Source organism: Podarcis pityusensis (genome assembly GCF_964106645.2).
Source record: "Podarcis pityusensis genome assembly, chromosome: 7".
NCBI classification, from domain to species: domain Eukaryota; kingdom Metazoa; phylum Chordata; class Lepidosauria; order Squamata; family Lacertidae; genus Podarcis; species Podarcis pityusensis.
In genome coordinates this window covers 6,389,494-6,410,868 of record NC_138031.1, presented here as the reverse complement: position 1 = coordinate 6,410,868, position 21,375 = coordinate 6,389,494, and the positions used below count along the sequence as shown (strand labels likewise).

General features: G+C 44.3%; 1 protein-coding gene across 2 annotated transcripts in view; it reads left to right on the top strand.

Annotated features, from left to right (window-relative positions):
• DENND3 (DENN domain containing 3) overlaps positions 1-20,752 on the top strand; it is a 51,325-nt gene extending 30,573 nt beyond the window's left edge. For both annotated transcript variants that reach the window (XM_081012497.1, XM_081012496.1), the window contains exons 15-24: positions 6,339-6,601; positions 7,466-7,636; positions 8,629-8,758; positions 9,970-10,077; positions 11,435-11,571; positions 12,216-12,376; positions 14,015-14,148; positions 17,687-17,799; positions 17,918-18,055; positions 19,402-20,752. In XM_081012497.1, the coding sequence (XP_080868623.1) occupies positions 6,339-6,601; positions 7,466-7,636; positions 8,629-8,758; positions 9,970-10,077; positions 11,435-11,571; positions 12,216-12,376; positions 14,015-14,148; positions 17,687-17,799; positions 17,918-18,055; positions 19,402-19,602 (1,556 nt within the window). In that variant the 3' untranslated portion in view covers positions 19,603-20,752. The remainder of the gene's footprint in view (positions 1-6,338; positions 6,602-7,465; positions 7,637-8,628; positions 8,759-9,969; positions 10,078-11,434; positions 11,572-12,215; positions 12,377-14,014; positions 14,149-17,686; positions 17,800-17,917; positions 18,056-19,401) is intronic.
• Positions 20,753-21,375: the final 623 nt, after the last annotated feature.

Here is a 21,375-nt window from a genome sequence, read left to right as displayed (position 1 = left end):
CCCTTATCTGCTATAAACACAACACTCTGCACTGGACTAGAGCCTGAACTCAAATATCTTGCTTGATCATACAGATCCAGGGTGATATGCAGGTTTTAGGGTGTGCCAAGGCTCCACAAGCAGGGTGAGATTCTCCTCGTGATGTAGAAGCCCATTGCCTACCAAGTGATTGCATGCATCCTGCAACCAATAGCCACTAAGCAAATACTGATCTGCACCCGCCTGTTCTTAGTTCTCCATTGCTAGCTTGTTGCATAGTGTCTGAGATGATTACTGCAGTGCAGACAACATTAGTAATAATCACTGATGACTGGTTGGATTCATATTCAGTTGTTACTTTGCTTCCATAGAATCATAAGAGTTGGACGGGACCACAAGAGTCATCTAGTCTAACCCCCTGCAGTGTAGGGATCTTTTGCCCCACGTGGGGCTCAAACCCACAACCCTGAGATTCCCATGCTCTACTGACTGAGCTATCTCTCCTTCTCTCCATATTTCGATGTTCTTATTATCCCTTAATGACTTTTACAGTCATACCTCATGTTACGTCTGCTTCAGGTTGCGTGTTTTCGTCTTGCGTCCCGCAGCAACCCGGAAGTACTGGAATGGGTTACTTTTGGGTTTCGCTGCTCACGCATTTGCAGAAGCACTAAATTATGCTTCGCGCATGCGCAGAAGCACCAAATCGCGCTGCGCAGACGTGGTGCTTCAAGTTGCAGGCTTTTCGCATTACGGGCGGCCTCCGGAATGGATCCCATCCGTAACACAAGATACCACTGTACAGTGGTACCTCGGTTTAAGTACTTAATTCGTTCCGGAGGTCCATACTTAACCTGAAACTGTACTTAACCTGAAGCACCACTTTAGCTAATGGGGCCTTCTGCTGCTGCCGCGCCACCGGAGCACGATTTCTGTTCTCATCCTGAAGCAAAGTTCTTAACCTGAAGCACAATTTCTGGGTTAGCAGAGTCTGTAACCTGAAGCGTATGTAACCTGAAGCGTATGTAACCCAAGGTACCACTGTACTGTGTTTGCCTGCATCCGTAGCTTAATAATGGTAGGAATGAAATGAGGCCTGTCTTGTTGCAGAGGAAAGGTCTATGAGTGAAAAACATGGGGTACTTTGGCTGATTCTGTTGCTTCTCTGCAGCGCTATCATCCAAAGTGAGATGGATTTTAAAAATGGCACCTACCTGGTGCAGGCAAAACTGCCAGCTTCACGTGGTTCGGTTGATGTCTCATTTTACACTTCTAATAACTTGTGCATGTTTGCTACTGAGAGCTGGCATGCTTTCCTTGGCCGGGTCTGGAATCTGTCTCTGTGTATATTGGCTTGCACTGCCTAGGCTCAGTGGGAGACTGCAGCTATGAAACGGCCAGCAATTGCAGAGTTACTTGAACCATACTTAAAATGGTGAATTGATAATAGCTGCTGAGGTATTTTTTCAGAAGGCAGTTCTGCAGTCACAGATGGTACGTCTAGTAGCAGCTGATTTTGGTTTTATCTGTGGGACATGGCAGCAGGTTTAGCAATTGTTTTGTGGATGAGGTTTAGCCATCGCCCTGCTGTTGCTTCTCCATGTCTTGCTGCGGATCCGTTTCTCCAGTTTCTTCTGCGACTGGGTTGCCCACTTCGTCTCACTTGCCCCATCTCTTCTTGTAAAGCCAAGTATTTATGAAGCCACTTCTTCCATTCAGAAAAAAAGAGGATAGATACTTGACTTCGAGATGTTAGGGGCCGTAATGGCAGAGGCAGCTGGCCAGGAAGAAGAAAAGCGAGAGCTTACTGTTTTTATTTATATATTATTGAAAATTTTCAGTGGAGAAATAAACTGGAGGAAGGAAGGAAAGAAATCACAACGGTTGGGAGAAATGTTTTTGCCAAAAATCTCAGAAACCTCATCAGGAGGGCTTTAAACTGACTAATGTGGGGGAGGGAGACAGTGCTCCTGAAGGTAGGAGTCTATCAATTGATGAAGATGATCATCCAAATGTCATAGACCAAATGGAGCAAACAGCACGCAGACCTAGTGGTAGGAGGAAAAAATCCTTAAATAAGAGTCACGGGGGAATGATTAATGGACTTCAATGTCTGTACACTAATGCGCAAAGCATGGGAAATAAACAAGATGAGCTTGAGCTCTTGGTACAGCAAACTAAATATGACATAATAGGCATCACTGAAACCTGGTGGGATAAGTCCCACGATTGGAATGTAATAATGGGGGGATACAATCTATTTCAGAGAAACAGACCAGACAAGAAAGGAGGAGGAGTGGCGTTATATGTCAGGGATGTGTATACCTGTGAAGAGATCCAAGATTTAGAACCTCAAAGCCAAAGTGAGAGCATTTGGGTCAAAATTAAGGGAGAGAAGAATAACAGTGACCTCATTGTGGGAGTTTACTATAGATCCCCAAGCCAAACGGAGGACATAGATGATGCCTTCCTGGAACAGATGGCCAAGCATGCAAAAGGAAGGGAGATAGTAGTAATGGGGGACTTCAATTACCCGGATATTTGTTGGATGTCAAACTCAGCCAAGAGCATAAGGTCAAACAGATTCCTCACTGGCCTTGCAGACAACTTCATTGTCCAGAAAGTGGGAGAAGCAACAAGAGGAACAGCCATTTTAGATCTGGTCCTAACCAATGTTGATGACCTGGTTAGTGGGGTAGAAGTGGAAGGATCATTAGGCGCGAGTGATCATGCTCTTCTGAAGTTTACTATACAGCGGAAAGGAGCAGCCAAGCATACTAGGACTCAATTTCTTGACTTTAAGAAAGCTGACTTCATAAAACTTAGGGAAGTGCTGGGTGAGATCCCATGGACAGTAATACTAAAAGGAAAGGGAGTTCATGATGGCTGGGAGTTTGTTAAGAGGGAGATACTAAAAGCACAACGTCAGGCAATACCAATGAGACAGAAACATGGAAGGTGCCTAAAGAAGCCAGGGTGGCTATCTAAAGAACTTTTAACTGAGTTAAGATTAAAAAAGGATGTGTACCAAAAATGGAAAAGGGGGGAAACCACCAAAGAGGAATTCAAACAAATAGCCAGCACGTGTAGACACAAAGTCAGAAAAGCTAAAGCACAGAATGAACTCAGGCTTGCTAGAGAGGTTAAAAGCAACAAAAAAGGCTTTTATGGGTATGTTCGTAGCAAAAGGAAGAACAAAGAAACAGTGGGGTCACTCAGAGGAGAAGATGGTGAAATGCAAGCAGGGGACACAGAAAGAGCTGAACTCCTCAATGCCTTCTTTGCCTCAGTCTTCTCCGATAAAGAAAACAATGCCCGACCTGAAGAATTTGGAGCAAATGATTCAGCAAAGGAAACACAGCCCAGAATAACTAAGGAGATAGTACAAGAATACTTGGCTAGTTTAGATGTATTCAAGTCTCCAGGGCCAGATGAACTGCATCCAAGAGTATTAAAAGAACTGGCAGATGTGATCTCAGAACCACTGGCAGTCATCTTTGAGAATTCCTGGAGAACAGGCGAAGTCCCGGCAGATTGGAGGAGGGCAAATGTTGTCCCTATTTTCAAAAAGGGGAAAAGAGAGGACCCAAATAATTACCGCCCAGTCAGTCTGACATCAATACCAGGGAAGATTCTGGAGCAGATCATTAAGCAAACAGTCTGTGAGCACCTAGAAAAGAATGCTGTGATCACCAATAGTCAACATGGATTTCTGAAAAATAAGTCATGTCAGACTAACCTGATCTCGTTTTTTGACAGAATTACAAGCCTGGTAGATGAAGGGAACGCAGTGGATGTAGCCTACCTTGATTTCAGCAAGGCATTTGACAAGGTGCCTCATGATATTCTTGTAAAGAAGCTGGTAAAATGTGGTCTTGACTATGCTACCACTCAGTGGATTTGTAACTGGCTGACTGACCGAACCCAAAGGGTGCTCATCAATGGTTCCTCTTCATCCTGGAGAAGAGTGACTAGTGGGGTGCCACAGGGTTCTGTCTTGGGCCCGGTCTTATTCAACATCTTTATCAACGACTTGGACGATGGACTCAAGGGCATCCTGATCAAATTTGCACATGACACCAAATTGGGAGGGGTGGCTAACACCCCAGAGGACAGGATCACACTTCAAAACGACCTTGACAGATTAGAGAACTGGGCCAAAACAAACAAGATGAATTTTAACAGGGAGAAATGTAAAGTATTGCACTTGGGCAAAAAAAATGAGAGGCACAAATACAAGATGGGGGACACCTGGCTTGAGAGCAGTACATGTGAAAAGGATCTAGGAGTCTTGGTTGACCACAAACTTGACATGAGCCAACAGTGTGACGCGGCAGCCATAAAAGCCAATGCAATTCTGGGCTGCATCAATAGGAGTATAGCATCTAGATCAAGGGAAGTAATAGTGCTACTGTATTCTGCTCTGGTCAGACCTCACCTGGAGTACTGTGTCCAGTTCTGGGCACCACAGTTCAAGAAGGACATTGACAAACTGGAACGTGTCCAGAGGAGGGCAACCAAAATGGTCAAAGGCCTGGAAACGATGCCTTATGAGGAACGGCTAAGGGAGCTGGGCATGTTTAGCCTGGAGAAGAGGAGGTTAAGGGGTGATATGATAGCCATGTTCAAATATATAAAAGGATGTCACATAGAGGAGGGAGAAAGGTTGTTTTCTGCTGCTACAGAGAAGCGGACACGGAGCAATGGATCCAAACTACAAGAAAGAAGATTCCACCTAAACATTAGGAAGAACTTCCTGACAGTAAGAGCTGTTCGACAGTGGAATTTGCTGCCAAGGAGTGTGGTGGAGTCTCCTTCTTTGGAGGTCTTTAAGCAGAGGCTTGACAACCATATGTCAGGAGTGCTCTGATGGTGTTTCCTGCTTGGCAGGGGGTTGGACTCGATGGCCCTTGTGGTCTCTTCCAACTCTATGATTCTATGATTCTATGAAATGCAAAACAAAAAGAGAAAATTGCTTTAAACTGTGACAAAATACAATGTACGGGTATATAAATAGTATGATTATTCCAATGAATATAAAATTATTAACAGGTCATTATAATTTTTATAAATGCATTCCAGATATCATGATATTTATCCATACACAATCTGCATCCAAAAGCAATCCGTTCATATGTTGAGTTATCATATCTTGTGTCCATTGATCAAAGGTATTCTCTTTCCAATGAACCAATATCAGTCTTTTGGCTTCAGTAAAGGTGCAAAGACTCCATCTAAGTTGACCCGCTGTCAGACCCCATATTGTTGGCATATGGTTTAGGATAATATTATCATCTGACAATTTTTATTCCCCACCCCAGTAGTATTTATGCATCCTAATAGGTAAAGGTAAAGGTACGCCTGACCATTAGGTCTAGTCGTGGCTGACTCTGGGGTTGCGGCGCTCATCTCGCTTTATTGGCCGAGGGAGCCGGCATAAAGCTTCTGGGTCATGTGGCCAGCATGACTAAGCCGCTTCTGGTGAACTAGAGCAGCGCCGTTTACCTTCCCGCCATAGCGGTACCTATTTATCTACTTGCACTTGGATGTGCTTTCGAACTGCTAGGTTGGCAGGAGCAGGGACCGAGCAATGGGAGCTCACCCCATCACAGGGATTCGAACCGCCGACCTTCCGATCAGCAAGTCCTAGGCTCTGTGGTTTAACCCACAGTGCCACCTGCGTCCCTATGCATCCTAATACTTTCCTCCAAAAATTCGTAAGCTTTGGACATTGCATAAACATATGCTTCAAATAATCATTTTCCCTATAACATCTCCAGCGACATATTGTCATAGACAATCCCTTTCTACATGAATGAAACAGAGTCCAATAAATTCTAAATGTTGTAAGACGTGGTTTATAATCTCAAAACACATTTGCCGCAGAAGCTAAAACCTTGTCCCACTGCTTGGGTGAAAGGAGGAACTAGTTTGGCTTTGTGTAGAAATATTAACAAGGGATACAGGTGGCGCTGTGGTCTAAACCACAGAGCCTAGGACTTTCCCATCAGAAGGTCGGCGGTTCAAATCCCTGCAACGGGGTGAGCTCCCGTTGCTCGGTCCCTGCTCTTGCCAACCTAGCAGTTTGAAAGCACATCAAACTTCAAGTAGATAAATAGGTACCAATACCTGGCGGGAAGGTAAATGGTGTTTCCGAGTGCTGCTCTGGTTAGCCAGAAGCGGCTTAGTCCTGCTGGCCACATGACCCGGAAGCTGTACGCCGGCTCCCTCAGCCAATAAAGCGAGATGAGCGCCACAACCCCAGAGTCGGCCATGACTGGACCTGATGGTCAGGGGTCCCTTTACCTTTACCTTTACCTAGAAATGTTAACAGGAAATAATGGTTCCTTTCATTTAAGGACATCAGAAACAAATAGACCCAGAAACATTTAAGGACTTTTACACCTACTGGAAGGAAACAGAAGCTGAAGCGCAAGAAGTAAACCTGCCCCCCAGCGTGATAGAACGCTTAGACAAAAACGAATGTGTCTACAAGTTGTCGTCCTCTGTTAAAACGAACAAAGGAGTTGGGAAAATAGCCATGACTCAGAAGCGCTTGTTCCTTCTGACGGAAGGAGTTCGGCCCGGCTACCAAGAGATTGCAACTTTCAGGGACATAGAGGTGAGTGCGACGTAGACTCAGTAGCTGAATTCCCTAATTTTGAAGATATGTATTATACGACTGCAGATTTGGGGCTACCTTATATCCCAGTTGGTGGCCTTTATAGAGGCCTTTTATATATTTATGTGCTTTAGGGCTGATGGTGGTATGCACAAGAAATAGTTGAGGCCATACTATATCTAAAACAGTCCTTATCATCTTGTGTACGTGTTTGGCTTTTAACATCAGTTTTGCCATGCCAAAGTTTAATTTTTCGGGTCAGTTGTGTCTGGGGGCATGTTTGGCAACCTGTTCAGCCCTGGAAATTCTTGCCATCTCTTACTGGAACTCGCGTGCAAACTCTCCCACCCCCCAGCATTTTCATAATACCACATACAATACAATACAGGGGGCCCTGTTGCATCTGCTGCAGGTTTGGAGAACTTTTGCCCAGCTGGGTGTTGCTGAACTTCAGTTCCCATCAGCCCCAGCAAGCATAGCCAATGGCCAGGCATGATGGAATTTGTAGTTCCGCAACATCTGGTGGTTTCTCCACACCTGCGCTACTGTGACCATTGTTTGTTTAGAGCAGGCATGGCCAAACTTGGCCCTCCAGCTGTTTTGGGACTACAATTCCCATCATCCCAGACCACTGATCCTGTTAGCTAGGGATGATAGGAGTTGTAGTCCCAAAACGAGCTGGAGGGCCAAGTTTGGCCATGCCTGGTTTAGAGAAAAGCAAGCCTCTGTAAATTGCTTAGAATCCGAGGAACTGAAAACGTTACGGGGAAGGGATTTGGAGGAGACGGCTGTGTAGCTGTACTTTGCCTCACTTCAGTTTTAAGTTCTAATTTCTCCGTCTTCTCCCACTGCCCCCAAACCCAGGAAGTGAAGAGTACGACAGTTGCTTTCCTGCTTCTCCGGATTCCCACCCTAAAGATAAAAGCCATGTCCAAAAAGGAGGTTTTCGAAGCAAATCTTAAATCTGAATGTGACCTGTGGCACTTGATGGTGAAGGAGATGTGGGCCGGGAAGAAAATGGCGGATGATCACAAGGTCTGGCACTTTGAATTGGCAGTTGAAATATGTTTTGTATTGTCAAAAGAAAAGTTTTGTATGCTTTTACTATGGCACTGTGGTCTAAACAACTGAGCCTCTTGGGCTTGCTGATCAGAAGGTTGGCGGTTCGAATCCCCACGACGGGGTGAGCTCCCGTTGCTCGGTCCCTGCTCCTGCCAACCTAGCAGTTCGAAAGCACGTCAAAGTGCAAGTAGATCAATAGGTACCGCTCCGGCGGGAAGGTAAACGGTGTTTCTGTGCGTTGCTCTGGTTCGCCAGAAGCGGCTTAGTCATGCTGGCCACATGACCCGGAAGCTGTACGCCGGCTCCCTCAGCCAGTAAAGCGAGATGAGCGCCGCAACCCCAGAGTCGGCCACGACTGGACCTAATGGTCAGGGGTCCCTTTACCTTTACTTACTATCTCATTGACTTTCCAAATTCCCATGTTTCGCTCGCCTTCAGTTGTAAGAGAAGATTAATTATTAGAGAAGTGAAGTGACCAATTTTGCCAAGACTGCAGCCATCGTTACAAAAACCACGATACTGTTGATGAATGTGCCTGACATCTTCTGTATCCATATTTTAAACAACCGTTTTGTTGTATGGCTTCCTTGGCGCACATTTCAACCTGATTCTGGATGGATTGGTGCAATCCGTTTTTACTGTTAATGGGATGGTAGTTAAGGGTCCTGAAGGAAAGTATTTCCTCCCCTAAACTTAATAAGTAAATAAACAAAGGCTTCATATTGTTAGATTGAATTTGGTAATGTGATTATATAGAATATTGCATTATGCACACATGCAAAGCCGAATGGGATGATCATGGACATACACATTGGGAGATAAGCATGGGCTTTTTCTTAAAACAAAAGGAACAGAAGGCAAAATCAAGTATTATTATTATTTATTGAATCTATATACCGCCCTATACCCGGAGGTCTCAGGGCGGTTCACAGAACATAATGGCTTCTTTTCATTTTGTCCCCTAGGACCCTCAATATATTCAACAAGCACTTACGAACGTTCTCCTGATGGATGCAGTCGTGGGTATATTGCAGTCCTCTAAGATCATTTATGCTGCTTCCAAGCTATCTTACTTTGACAAGATGAAGAACGAAGGTGAGCTGGTTTGTGGCTTAAATGCTCCTGCTAGAACTGTTGTTCTGTATCTAAGAGCGTTGTCCAGAACTCTGTTGGTTCAAGGCATCTCCAATCATGCACCAAGCCCAGGAATACCTAGGGGCCAGAGTACATTGTGTCAGAGTTTGACTGCACCCAAAGGCCCAGGGCTAATAGTGGGAGGAGCAGAATAATAATAAATAATAATAATAAATTTTATTTATATCCCGCCCTCCCCAGCCGAAGCTAGGCTCAGGGCGGCTAACAACAATAAAATAATACAACATTCTAAAATCATTTCATTATAAAATTAATTCAAATTGAATTGATGGCAACCATTGAGCTAGAGTTCTGTGAAGATTGCCAAAGGAGGGAGTCAGGCTGTGCCCTGGCCAAAGGCCTGGTGGAACAGCTCTGTCTTGCAGGCCCTGCGGAAAGATGTCAGGTCCCACAGGGCCCTAGTCTCTTGTGACAGAGTGTTCCACCAGATCGGAGCTGCAGCCGAAAAAGCCCTGGCTCTAGTTGGGGCCAGCCTAACCTCTCTGTGGCCTGGGACCTTCAAGATCTTTTTGTTTGAAGACTGTAAATTCCTCTGTGGGACATACCAGGAGAGGCAGTCCTGTAGGTATGAGGGTCCTAGGCCGTATAGGGCTTTGAAGGTTAAAACCAGCACCTTAAACCTGATCCTGTACCCCACCGGGAGCCAGTGCAGCTGGTATAGCACCAGGTGAATGTGATCCCGCGGCGAGGACCCTGTAAGGAGTCTCACAATGGCATTCTGCACCTGCTGGTGTTTCTGGGTCAGTCTCAAGGGCAGCCCCACGTAGAGCGAGTTACAATAATCCAGTCTGGAGGTGACCGTCGCGTGGATCACAGTGGCTAGGTCAGGGCGAGAGAGGTAAGGAGCCAACTGCTCAGCTTGGCGGAGATGGAAAAATGCCGCCTTTGTTGTAGCTGCAATCTGCGCCTCCATGGAAAGGGAGGTGTCGAAGATTACACCCAAACTCTTAACAGACGGCGCTGGCACTAATTGCGCCCCCGCAAGAGATGCTGGGACCTGTTGTGTGACTATTCCGACTGCCTTCCAAACGGACTTCTGTTTTCGTTCTGTGACTGGCCTTTATTTCTTCAGGCATTTGCATGGGTTTTTCCTCCTGGGCCTGACAGTAAGTTTGAAAAACAACAACATGTATTTGTCTCCTCTCCTTCAGTGCCCATGATGGTCCCCAAAACAACAAGAGAAACGCTCAAGCACAAGATTAATCCGTCAGCTGGGGAAACTTTCCCACAAGCAGTAGAAGTCTTACTTTACACACCAGGTATGGAATACTGTATTCCTGGAAGGGGTGTGTGTGTCAGGGAACAATTGGAGTTGGTGGCACTCAGTGACATTACAGCACCCCAGTGTGTCGGGATGGGGTATGTTGGCTTCTTAACAAGTTGGGGTAGATAACAGAAAGAGGCATCCTGGTGAGATACATGGCCGAGGTGAGGAGGCAATAAGAACTCTGGTATCCTCATTCCAAGGCCAAATATTTATCTCACTAAAAAGGGACGTGGGTGGCGCTGTGGTCTAAACCACTGAGCCTCTTGGGCTTGCCAATTGGAAGGTTGGCGGTTCGAATCCCCGCAACGGGGTGAGCTCCTGTTGCTCGGTCCCAGCTCCTGCCAACCTAGCAGTTCAAAAGCATGCCAGTGCAAGTAGATAAATAGGTACCGCTCCGTCGGGAAGGTAAACAGTGTTTCTGTGCGCTCTGGTTTCCATCAAAGTATTCTGTTGTGCCAGAAGCGGTTTAGTCATGCTGGCCACATGACCTGGAAAGCTGTCTGTGGACAAACACCGGCTCCCTCGGCCTGAAAGCGAGATGAGCGCCGCAACCCCATAGTCGCCTGACTGGACTTAACAGTCCAGGGGTCCTTTACCTTTTACCTTTATTTATCTCACTATTCTGTGTAGGCTAAATCAGGGTTTCCCTTAACTGGGTCTCCAGCTGTTTTGGACTACAATTCCGATCAGTGGTAAGCCACTGGTCCTGCTAGCTAGGGATGATGGATTTGTAGTCCAAAGAAGAAAAAGCTGAAGACACAAGTTTGGAAAACCCTGAGCTAAATGACGTATGACAGAGTAGTTCAGGAGTGAATACCATACTGCAGTGGTTCTCAGAGGCTGTGGCAGAAAAGGATGACATTCAAGGACAATCAAAGGAACATATAAGCATTTCAGTGTAGTATAGCATAGTATCAAAATAATTTATTTTCGCTATGCAACCAGAAAAAGTGTTTCTCCTCTTTGTGCTCCTCCCAGTCTAGAAAGTGCCAGTACTTTAAGCTGAAGAGTGGATCTTATAATCACCACCTGTGTTGGAAATAGTTCAAGAGCAGGTCTTCCATGTAAAGCTGATGGGTTGAAACCTGCATCCTCTTCATTCTTGGCTCTGTTAAGCTTTGTAAAATACAGGGACTGTCTTGAACAAAAACACAGTGAAAAAGGTAACAGCTGAGGGAGACGTTAATAGGCATCAGAAATACAGCTGCTCTTCAGTGTTCCCCAGTAACCCAATCTGTAAGATGGCATAGCCAGATGTATACTCTTAGATAGTACATTGCTCGATAATGTATTTGGTTCAAACGTATTTTATATCAAGTGTGTCACCGTTTTCTCCTTCCAACGCTTAGGGCAACTTGATCCAGCAGAAAAGCATGGGGATGCCCACCCAAAATTATGGTGTGCCTTAAATGAAGGGAAGGTGGTCGTGTTTGATGCATCTACGTGGTCCATCCAGCACTATCTTAAAGTAGGAAACTCTAAACTGGTAAGCAACACTGGGCAAGTACCGCATAATTTTTAATTTGCTGGCAAAAAGTATTGAAACGCAAATGGGCGTTTTGGCTTTTTAAGCTTTTCCATCCTTTTAGTTTTTGCTTTGGTAGATGTGAGTTGTAGTGGGTTTTTTTTCTGTTTCATTGTTATTTATGTGACAATATATTCTGTCCAGATATACTGTATCAGGAAATCCAGGGAATGGCGCAGAAGGAAAAACACCTGTGTTTTTTTCTTGGGAGGTAAATAGTGGCTAGCTGCTAATGAAATTGACGCACACTGTTTGGAATTCTTCAAGGCTTCACTGAGAGATGGGGGCAAAGGGACTTTAAGGAGGACTTGAGAGGCGCAGGTTTCTATGCAACATATGTCAGAAAGGGGTACAGGTGTTTCCTTAAGTTCAGTAGAGACAGATGCTTCTCCTCCCTCAGAGAACAGTGTTTGGGATAGGGAACTGCCCATCCAAGAGGCTCAAGGTTACACACAGTTAAGTGGAATTTCACCTCTGGAAAACATTTGTGTGTCTTTCAGAATCATCAAGGCTTTTCAGGGATTTAACTTTTGGGTGTGATTTTGAGAGCTTCCATGTTGCAGTGATATAGTCTTCCTGGGTATTTCTTCTCCTTACAAATGCAGAATTGTATGGTAATGGTGGAACAAAGCCAAGTCTGGATCGGTTCTCAGGACTCCATTATCTATTTGATCAACACCCACAGCATGTCTTGCAATAAGCAGCTGAACGACCATCGTTCCGAAGTTGTGGACATCATTGTGAAAAACGGGGATAGCAGCTCCAGGTCAGCTGAATATATAGTATGGCAGGTTCTCTTGTTCAAAGACCAACTGGGATTGTATCCTGAGTGTAAGGGACCAGGAGAGAGAGAGAGAAAGAGAGAGACTTCTATTAGTGGACCCTCTTTTTCCTCAAAGTGTTTCCCTCAAAATGGAACTATGATGTGCTGCCAAAAACCAGACTGTGAACCTCCTGATAGGCAGCTGCTTGAGGAATTTCTGAGCCCCTGTTTCTTAGGACCTCTTCCTTTCAGCCCACCTCTAGGTGAAAAATGGAGAGCAGCTTTGAATTTATTTCCCCCCAAACCTAGAGGACTAACAAAGCTTAGTGGAAACTATTGTTGGAATACAAGGGGGTAGCTTTACAACTGTGCAGTCTTAGCATGTGGGTGAAATTTTATTGAGAAGTTCATTTTTTAAAACCCAATGAAGCCAAATGTCCAAGGAATTTCATGGGGAAGGAAAAGGAAGCACAGTAAAAGGGTTGCACATGAGAGCTGTGGGAACTACAACCATTCATGGCTTTTGCGAGAGAAGCTGGATGATGCACCAGTTTGTAAAACATTTCTGTTCTCTTGTGCATGTCTGGGTATCCACTTGAAATATTCCACCTATAAATTTTAAGTGAAAAACAGAGACAGGGAACCTGCAGTCCTCTTGTCGTCCTGCATTACAAAATCCCTGACTCCTGGTCATGCTGGTTGTGGCTGATTGGGAGGTGAAGTCCAATAATTTCTGGAAGTCCAAAGGTTCCCTTGCCCCAAGGTAGTGGCTGGTTCTCTCCTGTCGCCTGCAGAACTTTCTAATCCATGAGATGTGTCAAAATAGCAAGAAAACTCCTTGCGAAGAGATGAGCTTAGAAACTAGAAAATGTACGTAATTCATCTTCCAGTCACATTTTCGCCTTTTGTCCAGGTGGATGTTGGGGAGGTATGAGTACATTTGAAATAAGAGCAGTCCAGTTTTGAGCTGAGGTCTTAGTTCCAAAAGCTGGTTCCTCAGTAGTGTGTGTGTGTGTGTGTGTGTGTGTGTGTGTGTGTCTCTATATCTAATTCATGAGATCGGATATAGTAGGCTATTTTACGGATATAAACAGCAGCGCAGCCCTAAAGCAGGAGAAATGTTATTGGTTCACTCCTTCTGCATTGCATTGAAGGGAGGCTAGAATCTAGATACCACAAAACTTGGAATGTGATCTTTTTTTTAGCTTAAAAGCAGGAGGGGTAAAGGTAATGTTTGAAGACTGAACAACACACACACACACACACACACACACACAGACTTCTCTGGCAGATAGTGACTCATGAATAGAGTTACATGTCGTTACCTCAACCACAGTACAGTGGTACCTCGGTTTTTGAACGTCTCGGAAGTTGAATGTTTCGGTTTTCGAACATCGAAAACCTGAAAGTAAATGCTTCGGTTTTTGAATGCTTTTTGGAAGTTTAACGTGCCACACGGCTTCCGTATTGAGTTTTGCGTAAGTAAATGCTTCGGTTTTCAAATGTTTTGGAACTCGAGCTGTCTTCCGGAATGGATTATGTTCGAAAACCGAGATACCACTGTATGAATTTTTATGTCGACTTGTTAATTTTTTTGTAACACATGTCCTAACATCACGTACTTTCCTTGCGCATGCGCAGTGAGGCCTGTTCTTGCAGCGTGGATGGGACAGTGATTATGTGGGACATCAGCACTTTGAAAGTGAACCACAGATTCCAGCTGCCCTGTGAAACTCTGACTGCTATCAAATTCCACAGTAACAGGCTTTGGTGCTGTAAGTTTCTGTGTCTTCATCTACCTGAAAAGAATGTAATTTAAAAGGAAGAGGGTGGGGAAGCCATATCCGACTTTGATTCATAAGAAATCAGCCACCTTCAGCCTTCCCCTGCTCTTTCTTGGAGACCGTCACCCAAATGCTTATAATAACTTTAGCGGATTTCAGCTGAAACCGTGGGACTGATTAAATTAAATTTCATTTCTGGGAAGACTCTTCCTTGCTGCAAATGTAAGCGTGTTGTTTCAGTGCTTAGTCAGAAGCATTTCTCTGCATTAGGAAGAGAGCTCACCTGGTGCTCATGAACCTGACAAACTCCTATCAGAAACAGGAGTTTTCCTAACAGCGTTGGTATTCCCCTTCAATGCTTAATAGGAAGAAGGCAGCAACAGAAAATAGGGGGAGCCCCCAAAAGGTGCAGTGAACCAGATTAGGGTCCCAAACATGTTCTCTTTTCTTTCCTGTGAATCATTTACAGTGGTACCTCTAGTTACTAACTTAATTTGTCCCGGAGGTCTGTTTTCAACCTGAAACTGTTCTTAACTAGAGGCGTCCTTTTACTAATGGGGCCTCTTGCTGCCGCTGTGCCGCCGGCACACAATTTCTGTTCTCATCCAGGGGCAAAGTTCTCAACTCAAGGTACCGTATTTTTCGCTCTATAGGACGCACTCCCCCCCCCCCAAATTAAGGGGAAATGTGTGTGCGTCCTATGGAGCGAATGCAGGCTCCCTGGCTTCAGTGATAGCAACGCGAAGCCTCCGAAGCGCAGAGGGAGCGTTCCCTCCACGCTCCGGAGGCTACGCGTTGCTTTCGCTGAAGCCTGGAGAGCTAGAGGGGTCGGTGCGCACCGACCCATCTTGCTCTCCAGGCTTCAGGGATAGCCGCCTGAAGCTTTTGGAGTGCAGCGGGACATCGTGCTGCGCTCCGAAGGCTTCGGGTTCCATTTGCTGAAGCCGGGAGAGCAAGACTCCTGGCTTCAGCAGAGAGGGGGAGCTGCGCAGCACTCCTTCAGCGAAACGGGAGGAGGAATGGAAGGGGCTCCATTTCTCCTGCCCCTTAGCTGAAGGAGTGCTGAGCAGAGAGGGGGAGAATTTTTTCCCTCTTGTTCTCCCCCTCTCAAACAAGGTGCGTCCTATGGTTGGGTGCGTCCTATAGAGCGAAAAATACGGTAACTTTTCCAGGTTAGCAGAGTCTGTAACCTGAAGCGTTTGTAACCGAGATGTTTGTAACTCGAGGTGCCACTGTATATCCTTTTGCTAAACTATTCCATAGTTAAGAATCCAGTTACAGATAGGTAGCCGTGTTGGTCTGCCATAGTCAAAATAAAAAAAATCCTTCCAGTAGCACCTTTAAGACCAACTAAGTTAGTTCTTGGTATGAGCTTTCGTGTGCAAGCACACTTCTTCAGATACACTGAAACAGAAGTTGCCAGATCCTTCTATAAGGCCACATACACCCGGACAACACCATTACTGGCCCCAACAACATCACACATACCATCTCGGGACTATTCTATTGCTCATCATCTAACATTGTGTATGGCATCAAATGCCAACAGTGTCCTTCAGCTCTCTATATTGGACAAACAGGCCAAACCTTACGCCAAAGAATAAATGGACATAAATCTGACATCAAGAATCACAAAACAGAGAAACCAGTAGGAGAACACTTCAATCTCCCAGGACATTCTATACAAGATCTCAAAGTAGCTGTTTTACTACAAAGGAATTTCAGAAATAGACTGGAAAGAGAAGCTTCTGAATTGCAACTCATTACCAAACTTAAAACCATGGAGAGACCTGGTTTGAACAAAGACATTGGATTCTTATCCTATTATACATGACTAAGCCATTTCTCACCTTCTCACCCCTTGCCTTTTCCTGTAAGACCTATTACAGTCGTTAAGAGTCGTCAGCAGGCTCATCTCAGCTATCTGCCAATCTCCCATTCCCACCACCCTTCTGAGTAATACCCCTCCCCACCTTCTCACTATATAGAAGGATCTGGCAACTTCTGTTTCAGTGTATCTGAAGAAGTGTGCTTGCACACGAAAGCTCATACCAAGAACTAACTTAGTTGGTCTTAAAGGTGCTACTGGAAGGATTTTTTTTATAGTTAAGAATATTAGTGTTAAGGTTAGAAACAGAAATACAAGGTGTGACCGGAAAGTTGGGTGAATGGTCACAGAAATCGGACAGAAATCTGATACAATGCACCATTGACAATGTTCGTAGAACTTTTGGAAACTTCTGGAGAAGTCCTCTTTTCATACTGCTTTCAGTTCCCTCGTCAAAGCAGCTTGGACATGTGAAATGTTGGGAAATCTGTGCCCTTTCAGGACAGATTTCAGTTTTGGAAAAAGAAAGAAATTTGGTGGGGCCGGATCGGGAGAATATGGAGGGTGGCACAACTCAGTAACCTCAGGAACGATTTCACATGGGATATGAAATCCTTTTGCCATCCTTCAGATGGGCAAACGCTGATCCCACATCAATAACTCTTGAACTCTGTCGCCATTTGCTGCCGTTCAGTTTGTTGACGGTCTGCCAGACTGAGGGTCCTCTTCAATTTTTTGCCACCCTTCACGGAAATGCTTAAACCACTCATACGCTGTCTTTCGGGTTACAGCTTCATCTCCGTACACAACTGTGAGCATTTTGTGGGTTTCCGATGCCGATTTACCCCATTTGAAACAGAATTTCATATTGACTCTCTTCTCCATTTTCAATCACAATGCAACATCACAAGGGATTGTTGCTTTAGGAAAGCGAGAAAAATTCTCCAGGATGACTCACACCCCGGCCATCACCCCTTTAATCTTCTACCCCCGGGCAGGAGATATAGAAGTATAATCATCCGTACCAACAGGCTAAAAAATAGCTTCTATCCATGGGCTGTTAGGCTGTTGAACAGAAAATAAAATAGCGAAATTGACTTGCGAGGTGGTGTGTTGTTCGATAAGAGATTGAGTGTTTGGGGGTGGGGGAGGGAGGCTCGTTTAATTTCATTGTACACAGGTTGTACAATGACAATAAAGGTATTATTATTATTATTATTACTAAACAGCCCCAAGACGGACAGGTCATGGCCGAGAGTTTAGACTAAATGTGATCCACCTGGAGAAGGAACTGGCGAACCACTCCAGTATTTTGCCAAGAAAACTCCAAGGACATAAAAAAGGAGAAGCTTTGAGAAGAAAGTGAGAGTTTCCAAGGCATGCTCTGGTTCATGGGGTCACGGAGAGTCGAACACGACTAAGACGACTAAACAACAACAAAACAGCTGCCACATGAACGTAGGCTGTCAACAAATGCTGAGACACCTGGGCATATGTTAGCTGAGATATGGACAGACACCTCCCACATGTCTCTGTGAATCCATCAGTTCCTATTATCACGTACAGGGGTGATTCACCCTACTTTTCGGTCATGCCTTGTATCATTTAGTGTAAAGGATCCATGCACCACCATCTTCATTTCTGCTTTAATGAGACAATAATATCTTTGTCACTAAGCGCTTTATGAATGTTTGTTTTAAGGTATAGGGAGCTGTATTCTTGTCCTCTCAACAAATGGTATTATTCGGCAAAGGGTACAAATGGACGACAACGTGAGAGCTATGCCCTTCTTCTGTTTCCAGTTGTTCCCCGAGGTATGTAACAGTAGATTGCGGCAGTCGATTTGTTATTACCACCTTAACCTAAACGCGCTAGACAATCCTTTGCATTAATAAGAGTATTCTCCTGCCTTTCTCTTCGCTTTTGCCTTAGAGTGAGCAAGTGTTGGCATCATGTTCAGCGAGCACTGAGTTGTATTTCTGGAACATGACTGATCTCTCGACACCCTCTCAAAAGATCAGCCTGCAAGACTGCTCAGAGATCACGTGTATGATGAAAGTTAAAAACCAGGTAAATCGGATGCAAAGGAACTCTGTTTGCCTCTCGTGGCTTATTCAGTGATCTCAGCTATGATACAGAAGTCTGCCTAGGTTTATGCAAGAGCTACTTGCTAACTCCGTTGAATTGTGGTTAGGGTTTCACTTCTCCCCTCTATAATTACAAGCCGCTTTTGAAGCTCCTCTCAGATTTGCCACATCACAAATCTAAAGTTCTGTTTGGCTCATGGATTTGGTTTCAGGGTTCTTTAGCTATAATCCCCTCATTGTTTAATGAACCAGCCGCACTTGGAAAGTATTTTTTTTGTATTTTTCCTTCAAGGACTCCAGAATGGCATTACGTAGCTTTTTCATGATGCATCCAGAATTAGTGAAGGCAAAATGGTGTGTTCTGTCATTTATCAGTTTGCTTGTATCTGACAGCCTGTGGATAACCATACTCTCCTCTTCCTAGTTATAACTACCAACTATTTATAGTTTAATTACAATGGAGTGGGCAGTCTCAAATACCTTATTTTAATTTAAATAACAATTACTGTACTACTCCGTGTATAAGACCAGGTTTTTTTCTGTAAAATTTATGTTTAAAAGTTGGGGTCGTCTTATACATGGATAGTGCATAGGGTGGACATTTGATTGGTTGTTGCCACGGCTGTCAGCGGCTTTTGGACGTCTTATGGTTATTGCGTCAATGGCCGGTGTTGATTGGCTGGCGCTGTGGTAATAGGGCGGGTGATTGGCAGATTCTGCCAGTGAGAGGACAGTCAAGAGGTGGATTTTGTGATGCGTGTTGGTGAGCGATTTTTGGCAACCCCACAAACCCCACAAAAAACCCCCACAAAAAAAGGTCAACAACTCTGGGTAACCCCCCAAGCTCAACAACTCTGTGCCATCTCCCCCCCATTTTCTTAAATTATAAGGTGTCTTATACATGGAAAAGTACGGTAATATAATATGCCATATAAAAGTGTGGTAATATATGGTGATGCTAGCTTTCATGGTTACTAAATGTTAAACTTCACTTGGTTATGCAGCTAACATGTCAAGTTGATCCATATTACTATGTAGTTCTCTGTTTTCCTGTTTCAACAAAACACCTTCTCAGAAATGTATGCTGAGGCATTAAAGATGAGATATATATTTGTGTCTCCTGAAGGTGATCACATATGCCAAAACAAGTTGGGCATTAGTACTTGTATTAATAAATTAGCTATTAGTCACCAGTTTGAGGTGTCTCCCATCTCCTTGCTTTCTTGCAGCTGCTCCTGTTACTGCTGGAATAAATGATAAAATAATCCATATTTACACTCACAATGGAAATACAGTGTTTTGTTTTAAAAGGACATGTTTGCCTTTCAGATATGGGTTGGCGGCAGAGGTCTTTCTCAAGGCAAAACCAAAGGAAAGATCTATGTGGTTGATGTGGAAAAGAAAACGGTGGAGAAAGAATTGGTTGGGCACATCGATACGGTGAAAGCTCTTTGCTCAGCAGAGGACAGATACGTTCTTAGCGGCTCTGGAAAGGAAGAAGGGAAGATAGCAATCTGGAAGGTTGAATAAAGTTCAGTGTTTCAGTTTTGTTTAATTCAGTTTTTAAGGCTGGGTACAGAGAGTCCGTTGGCTTCAGTCTTGTGTGTATCTTGTTCTTCCTTCAATGTTTTAACTTATCAGATCACTTTTCAGGGTAATTGTTCTAGAATTTCTGTTCTAGAATAGCAGAAGTAAATTTATATTATGACCATGTATACACTGAGTAAGAAACTTGAAAATGCACTAGGAAATCATTGAATGAGTCTTTAATATCAAATTGTAGATACCACCTGAAGTTTATTATTTGCTGCGTTGTAGGATCAATGGCACCTTGTTCAGACAGCGTAATCGGGTTCTGTGCTTCCTGAACGACAAACTGTTGCAGTGAAATTAATCGGGCAAAGTCCGTTAAGCTTAGAAGGGTGAATGATGACTATTGCCTTTAAGATTATACACTGTATAGATCACTATAGTAAAATATAAGCTTTTCCTGCCCAAGGTGAGATTTTTCCACTAGCAATAGTGCATTGAAGAAATTTCCCCTTCTGAGGATTGTGGTTACTTGCTGATCTGAAAGTAAATTGTAAATCACATTCTCAATTCCCTAAAAGTGGGACTGCTGCTTTCTTTGTTTATACGTTTAACACACTCCAGTGAGATGGAATAATTTTATATTGTACCTTAATTTTCAAAGGTGCTCCCATTTATTTGTGAACATAAGCTATGCCACTCCTCCCTTTTCAAATGCTCTGACTTCCTGCAGCCTTTCAAAAAGTTTGCAAGTTACATTGCCAGGTGCATCACACAAAATGCCGACTTGAAGCAACTGGTGCTCTGATACGTTTCCCTTCAACAGACATTCACACCAGGAGTCCTTACTCACAAATGAGGCGTTCCCCTGCCATTTTTTTGATATTTATAACTGAAATGTAAATAAGCAATTTGTCCTCCAACTTTTTAACATATAAAGCAATTACATAGAGGGCCTGAAGGAAACTTTTGACGGCCTTAACTTTCGTATTGGGATAGTGTGTTGGATAGCGTTGTAAAGACAGAAATGTTTGCTATTTTTGTAAACGGTTTAATAAAAGATTGGAGTGTTACAAATTGCTAATTTCCTATACCCTGTGAGTAACAGAAGGATTTCTATCTACTAATAAAACCGTGCCCTTTTGGAGTAGCTGAAGCTAACCTTTCATTTTTTTAGCTAATGAAAAATCTGTACTGAATGTAACGGGTTGGGATAGCGAATACACAGATCAGCTTGAGAAGGACGGGATTCATACTTCAGCTGACATCAAACTTCTGTATCCATACACGTGTGGAAACTGTGACTTTTGTATTGCACTGCCATCTCTACCTCTAAGAGGAGCAGATTTCTCCAGCAGATTAAAAATAAAGGGTAAAGGGATCCCTGTCGTGGTCCAGTCATGGTCGACTCTCGGGTTGCAGCGCTCATCTCTCTCTATTGGCCAAGGGAGCCGGCGTACAGCTTCCGGGTCGTGTGGCCAGCATGACTAAGCCGCTTCTGGCGAACCAGAGCAGCACACGGAAACGCCGTTTACCTTCCCGCCAGAGCAGAAACTATTTGTCTACTTGCACTTTGACGTGCTTTTGAACTGCTAGGTTGGCAGGAGCAGGGACCGAACAACGGGAGCTCACCCTGTCGCGGGGATTCGAACCACCGACCTTCTGATCGACAAGTCCTAGTCTCTGTGGTTTAACCCACAGCGCCACCCGCATCCCTTCCAGCAGATTGCAGCAGTGCAAAAGTTAACGCATTGATAAATGGTAGCATTAAAC